Genomic DNA, 7707 nt, shown 5'->3' with positions numbered 1-7707 from the left:
ACCATCACACTCCATTTATTAGTTCAGGAGTTGACCACGAAAGCACACTTGTACATCTGCTACAGCTCTGTACTCTTATCATCAACATCTGTAACATCCAAACATGCACCGTTGGTCCCCGAATGCCTTTATTTATAATTTATTTTTTTCCAGTTGACTAAAATACCTCTGTGAATACAGAAAATAGAGAGAAAGACCACATTAATGGCATTATATTCTCTTTTTTTGCAAAAAACCTTTCCTACACTTAAGGCAGGGATAAAAGGAGGCAACGTCACTCTGTCATGTGAACGTGAGGACAGTGAGATTCCTGAGTCTGAGTCAGTCAGGAGACAGATGTGTATCAGACTGAAGAATGTAGTGGACGAGGGTTTAAAGGAGCGCTGTCTTGAGATACAGGGAGTCTAGCTACTCAAAGGGACCCCTCTTAAGTCCAGGTCCCTGGAGGTCCTCGGAGGATTTAATCACATGCTTGTCTAGCAACAGCAGCCAAAACCGCCATAAAGCTAGATGCACTGTAGCAACTCCAGAAAGTTGATTTGCCAAAGCAGTCGAGGTCCTGTCCGGGAAGTCAGTCGCCATGCACAGCTCCTGCATCAACTTTGGGTCGGTACCACCCTCGTGCATTGCTTTTAGCGCCTGGGCTTGATGTACTTGCTGGATATCAATGGCATGCAGGGCAGGAGCAAGTGTTGGAGATGTATTTATAATCACAGGAGCGTTTTTACTGACGAGATGCGCATGAAAATCGCATTCGTTTTTTTTGCACAGCCCTAACATCTAGTTAACAAAGCTAAACAGCGTTGCCCTTTGTGTAATAAGTTACAGAAACTGTTAAACACCCCAACTTAAATAATAAAATACACTTACCAGCTGTGGTCCATAAACAACACCTTCTCCAGACAAAGAGGGAACTGCTCCATCTTTCAAGAATAATCTTTGTGTGAATCCGGCATTAAACTGATTGAGATTGAGGAAGCTGTCCTCAGCTAAATGTGCTGCACATAGTTTTACATGTGGATTATAATTTTCGGGAACAGAGTTAAACATAAATTGTAACCATTAATCTCCAAGTACAGCGTCCCTGGGAAGCCCAAACAAAGATGATTGGACTCCGAGATGAAAATAAGTGTGTTTCAAACGACATGTCGACAAACACAAACGTAACTCTTCCTCTTCTCCGTCGGATCGCAACAAGACCCCGCCTCCTTTTTTGTGTATTCATGAGGGCGGAGGTTAGTCAAAAAACTGTTTTAGTGATGTCATTACTACAGGAACTAGAGGGCTGTAGTCCAAACGGGTCGTTCGTTGTAGGCGAATTCTGTTAAATCAAATATCTCGCTTGGCATTGAACTTTGATTTATAATTTTACAGATATTATTTATACTCTAACAACAACATTACACACTAACTAAAGTTTAAAACATGGGATCACGAAGAACGGGACCTTTAAAGTTTACAATGTATTTAATATGACTGAATGAATAGTAAGATTCACAAGATTACTCCGTCATTATGACCTATTATGAACATTATGTTAAACATCTAACAGGTCAATCTGCTTTGAATGAATTCCTAGTTTATGACTGTCATTACCGATCATATCCTCCTCCTTATTGGGAGGTAACTCATATTCTCAACTCATCCTCATACTTTTAGTTTTGTTTCTACTTAAATGTGTAGTTAATCTCGCTATAGATGTGCTGTGGCTTATACAAAGTGTTGACCATTAGACTCTTACAGAACCATGTAAGTTTTCATGCTTTTTCATATTTTAAAATGTTTTGATAAACCGTGAACATCATTTCTTACAGTGTGGAGTTATTCATATAAACAGTTATTATGACATTGAATATGAAATGAAACACAAAAAAAGGTATTAGTTTCAGGAAAGCATCTGTATCTGGCACATAAATCAGCTCTTCTGTTTTCTGAACAGGCCTCATCTCTTGAATCTTCTGTTGCTGTTTTGTCTTTTCAGCGGTCAGTACTGCATCTCTGTTTGGAAATTGTAACTGTGTGTTTTTTTTTTTAATTGATTGATTGATTCTTTGTTGTTATTGGTTAGTTATTTGTTCAGGGATACATTACCACATTTTTCAGTATGGAACAAATAATTATGTGGATATTTTCTGTCTTTTTATTAATGTTTTTGTGCAGAAACCAGCCCTATACTTGTGATAGGGATAAAGGGTGACAGGGTTGTATTCTCCTGTGGATATGAGGGCAGTGAGATTCCTGATGTTGTTTTGAGTCGGTCAGGAATCATGGATGTGTGTGAGACTGAAGAATGTAGAGGACGAGTGTTTAAAGAAGGAAACTGTGACGTCGTCATCAATAATCTGATCTTCAGCGACGCTGGGAAATACACTTTGAGAATCTATTACAATAATGGCTTGGAGCCACAAATCAAGATTTACCAACTTTGTGTTGATGGTAAAGGCAAAACTGATCAGCATCATGCTTAGTTTTGATGGATTAAAATAATAATTAATGCATTTGTGTTTGTCCTCAGACGAGGTTTCTGTGAACATGGGTGAGCAGCTGAAGTTAGATGTTCTGTTGTCAGAAGCTGATGAAGTGCAGCATCAGAGCAGAAGAAGCACAGACTGGAGGAAGGTCTGGAGCAGAAGTGATGGTGTTCAGAGCCAAAGAATCAGCATCAGAGATAGAAACCTGATCATTAGTAACTTTACAGCCAGAGACACAGGAACATATGAGGTTCTGGACTCTGAAGGAGAAATATTGATCATGGTGAAAGTCAGAGGTGAGAGAAGCTCACTGGATGTATTATTTTAAAAATGCATCACGATTTGATCAGCAAACTGATGCTAAACTGTTTGATAAACCTTTCAGTATCCTCTACAGCATCTGCAAAAACAGGCTCAAAGGGAAAACTAAATAACACAAATGATGACACCGAAGAACATAGTAAGTAAAGTAAGGAGCTACTGAGGGATTTACAAAATCTTTCACAAAAACTTGGTGTTTTTGAGGTTCCTAATGTGCTTTAAATTGAAATTCACACTAAACACTGATGCCAAACGTAGCATCAACATGATGCCAAAACACTGAGGATCCCAAATTATGAATGATTTTTGCATATCTGGTGTTACCATGGTGGAGGAGTTAAATTTGATTTCATCTGGGTATAGAAAACACCCCCTTTAATATAATTACATTTTGTCACTTTGCAGTCTGAAATGAAGACAACACGGTTTTAGTTTTATCTAGCTGTGTTTACTCCGTGCAACTAATAACATCCAAGTAAAAGATAAAATGCCAACATGTCCGAAAAAAATAAACTGAGTTGGAAAAATACGGTAATGCATTGCTGCCACACACATTTTGTTTTTATGATGATTAAATATTATCTTTTATAATGTTACATCATGATTTGAACAGCATATTAATACTAAATTAAAATACTACACTATACTATGACTAACCTTTCTTTCACTATCCTCTACAGAATCAGGCTCAAAGCTTAATAAAAAAAAATCTTTAAACACTGAGTTAATTTAAATAATAAAAAATAAAAGTAATAAAAATATGAATAATGTGTGCTCTCTTCCCAGATCCCTGCCTTCTACCTGAAGAGCTTCAGGTTGTCCAGATTGGACTGTCTGTGTTTTTTCTGATCCTGGTTGCTGTTAAACGAAGACAGATACTTCACCATCTGAACATTGTTTGATTGTAACTTGTCTTCAGATCCAGCAGATGTGCCGAGGATTCTGTCAACGTATTTCTGCATAACATTTACAGTGATGTGTCTCTACGCACAATAACACAGCGTTAAATCAGTACAATGCTTTTAGACCAAATATGAAGTTATCGTATTCTGTAAATGTTAAGTGCATTGTATAATTTAAGAAACCAATAATGCAGGTCAAAAGTAGCATTGCTAAATTTGTTTATTAATTTATTAAGCTTATTTTTAATGTATAACAAGCTCGGCTGTTGTAAATTAAATGTGTGAGGCTTCCGGTTTCATTCATTTCCAGTTATTCATAGCAGTATAAAACCACTAGTTATGCTGCAGGATACTGCAAACTGGTATTTATTATCATATTATTTTAAATGCATTGTCATAATTATAAACACACTGTTTTGTAACATTTTCTGCACTTTGATTTTCTTCTTATTTGCCTATAGAAACAAGTTGAATAAAAACCAGAAGTGGTACTAAACAAGGACTGCCATTTCATTTGCATGCTGAAAAAGCCTGTCCTTATTGCTGAACTAATCCAAATGAACCAGATCCCAAAAAAGAGCAGAAATTTTCATCACTATTACAGTAGATATTACATACACTCTCAGAAAAAAAGTACAAATGCTGTCACTGGGGTTGTACCTTTTCAAAAGGCACACTTTTGTACCTAAAGGGTCCATATTTGTACCTTAAAGTGCATAGTGGCTGAAGTGTACCTAAAAGATACAAAAGTGTGCCCTTTGGAAAGGTACAACCCTAGTGACAGCATTTGTACTTATTTTTCTAAGAGTATATGACTAAGAACTTACTTCATGACAACAAACTATTAGAAGAAAGGGATCATTGGGGTTCTATATAGAACCACAGGGTTCTTTACTCAACTCCAAAGAACATTTTATACTAAAAAGGTTCTATAATTTTGGCACAAAGGGTTCATATCTTGAATTTTGTGATCATTCACATGCATTCATAAATTCATTTGAATACACCGAATAATGCAGTGAAAGAACGCACTCAAAATGCACACGAGCACTAGTATGACTTCATCAAGTAACTTTACATAAGCCTAGATGCATGCACTTTTTAGGCACGATTTGTTTAGTTTTTAAATATACTTGATACTGTTAAAAGGCACATCATTGAAACAAAAAATACGAGTTCACATTTCACACCTAAACAAGCGTGGAAACGTAATTATAACTAGCTACTAAATTAGTTAAAAATGCCTTTCCATATTCAGCTATGATTCGCGAACCCCAAACTGACTCAAATGATTCGCGAAAACGCTACGAACTCCCGAACTGATTCAAATGATTTGCGATCCCCAAACTGACTCAAGTGATTCGCGATCCCGCTACGAACTCCCGAACTGATTCAAATGATTCGCGATCCCCAAATTGACTCAAATGATTCGCGATCCCGCTCCGAACTCCCGAACTGACTCAAATGATTCGCGATCCCGCTACGAACTCCCGAACTGACTCAAATGATTCGCGATCCCTCTACGAACTCCCGAACTTCTTCAAATGATTTGCGATCCCCAAACTTACTGAAGTGATTCGCGATCCCGCTACGAACTCCCGAACTGATTCAAATGATTCGCGATCCCCAAATTGACTCAAATGATTCGCGATCCCGCTCCGAACTCCCGAACTGACTCAAATGATTCGCGATCCCTCTACGAACTCCCGAACTTCTTCAAATGATTTGCGATCCCCAAACTGACTCAAGTGTTTCGCGATCCCGCTACGAACTCCCGAACTGATTCAAATGATTCGCGATCCCCAAATTGACTCAAATGATTCGCGATCCCGCTCCGAACTCCCGAACTGACTCAAATGATTCGCGATCCCGCTACGAACTCCCGAACTCCCGAACTGACTCAAATGATTCGCGATCCCCAAACTGACTCAAATGATTCGCGATCCCGTTAAGAACTCCCGGACTGATTCAAATGATTCGCGATCCCCAAATTGACTCAAATGATTCGCGATCCCGCTCCGAACTCCCAAACTGACTCAAATGATTGCGATCCCAATACACATAATGCTATAAAAGTGTGCACATAGAGAGAAATAAACAGCAGATGTTAACTTCTTTAACTTGAGCAAACGCTGCTAATACACATACATTTGGTAATAAAGTAAATAAAACGAAAACATGAATGTTTTAAACCTGATCGTTAAAACGTGAACAATCATGTTTCCTGTCTTGAGATGATGTAACTAAAACCACAATATATGAGGTGAAAATCAACAGATTACTGGCATTAGAAGGGCGTTACTCTTGCTGATAGATAGATAGATAGATAGATAGATAGATAGATAGATAGATAGATAGATAGATAGATAGATAGACAGACAGACAGACAGACAGACAGACAGACAGACAGACAGACAGACAGACAGACAGACAGACAGATAGATAGACAGATAGATAGATAGAAATATTATCATGAAATATTCTTAGGCGGTTGCAAGTTTTTAGTGTTTCGGCAGCTTCGAGTTTGAGCTGACTTTTCAAAAATATTGATTTTAAATGCTATTAACTCATTATAATTTAAAAAAAAAATCCAATTAAATAATAAGTTACGTTTTATTCTATAATTGGTCTGCATTAATTTTCGCACGAACATGTACGTCATCGCGTCATTATAGAATGTGTGCGTTAGCTCCGCACAGCCCGGCTAGCTCAGTCGGTAGAGCATGAGACTCTTAATCTCAGGGTCGTGGGTTCGAGCCCCACGTTGGGCGAAGATCTTTTTATCGTGTTTTGTCTCTTTGTTTTCTCAGACTCTGTGTCCTGATCCTTGGCTCTGAAGGGCGGAGTGGTTCTGAAGGCAGAATACGTAGATGTTGTCCCTCTGGTCTACTTCAGTCTCAAGCACAGTCTTGTGGTCTGAAATAATTCAATAACAGCCTGACAGGAGAATTAATAGAGTTTCAAAAAATTAATTTATTAAAATGTTATTTTTATTTCAAACAAATATTTTTTTTACCCTAATCTTAAGTATTTTGTTATTTCAATAAAATATTTAATTATTATTTGAATCAATTTGGTATTCAATTATATTACATTTATCATTTACTTTTCATTATCATCTACATCAAATTGTTTTCAATGTTTTAAAAAATGTATATTTTATGTCAAAGTAACTTTTGTACTTAACTACCTGACTGAGAATAAAATATATTCTGCTCTAACTCTATTCATGTTTTGTTTGTAGATATTGATGCACTATTGGCAGGTCACCAGCGCCCCCTGCCTGTGATTAGTGCGCAATGCACCCTGGGATATCCTGTCCCGGCTGTTTTATTACTCTTCCTAAAGCTTCAGCTGGAGCCTCTCGTGACAAATCTTGACTGATTGTGATCAAGTAAAGGTCAGAATAAGGTCAGTAATATCTCCAGATGAACTCTTCCTGGACTGAAGCAGCTCAGCTTTACTTGACTCTCCATCAATCATGTTTTAGAGTCTCAAATCTGATCCTCAGGATCTTTTGAGGAGCGTTTGTTTCCAGAAGCTTTACTTTCACTGTTCCTCAGCGGAGGAATGATCTTCACAAGCCTCCAGAACATCTCACATCTTCTGAGGAGCATTTAGCTGCAAAGAAAACTGCAGCTCCTCTCTTCTCCACTAGAGGGCAGCGATCAGAGCTACAACAACTTGCATAAGTTAAAAGCTTTTTCTTCTTCTTCTTTCTAACAAATTCAGGTAGATTTGACCACTAATGTAACCGAATAAACAACAAATTAAACAAATGTAGTATGTATCAGGGCTTATCTGTGCATTCTAATCATTCTAGTGCTGCTACAGGGAATGATGGGAAATGTAGTTTTGTTGCACAAGCCTCTTAAACGGACAATATTGTTGTTCTTAAACAGTACACAAATGCACAACTAAAATTGTACTGTTGACTACAACAACTTTCACGTTTTATAATCAAAACCAATTTGTTTTCATCTTTATTCATTAATAGTCTCACTTTTTTTTTT

General features: G+C 37.5%; 1 protein-coding gene and 1 non-coding gene across 2 annotated transcripts; both read left to right on the top strand.

The window, feature by feature from the left end:
• The first annotated feature begins 1658 nt into the window (after positions 1–1658).
• Positions 1659–4166, top strand: LOC127935360 (uncharacterized). Its single transcript, XM_052533164.1, has 6 exons — positions 1659–1749; positions 1940–1983; positions 2161–2436; positions 2516–2767; positions 2857–2931; positions 3579–4166. Coding segments are annotated over exons 1-6 (765 nt in total). The 5' UTR covers positions 1659–1747; the 3' UTR covers positions 3695–4166.
• Positions 4167–6392: 2226 nt separating this feature from the next.
• On the top strand, positions 6393–6465 carry trnak-cuu (transfer RNA lysine (anticodon CUU)). Its single transcript has one exon. It is a non-coding gene; the product is annotated as a tRNA-Lys (tRNA).
• The last annotated feature ends 1242 nt before the right edge of the window (positions 6466–7707 follow it).

Source organism: Carassius gibelio, chromosome A19 (genome assembly GCF_023724105.1).
Source record: "Carassius gibelio isolate Cgi1373 ecotype wild population from Czech Republic chromosome A19, carGib1.2-hapl.c, whole genome shotgun sequence".
Taxonomy (NCBI): Eukaryota; Metazoa; Chordata; class Actinopteri; order Cypriniformes; family Cyprinidae; genus Carassius; species Carassius gibelio.
This window is presented reverse-complemented; position numbering and strand designations above follow the sequence as displayed.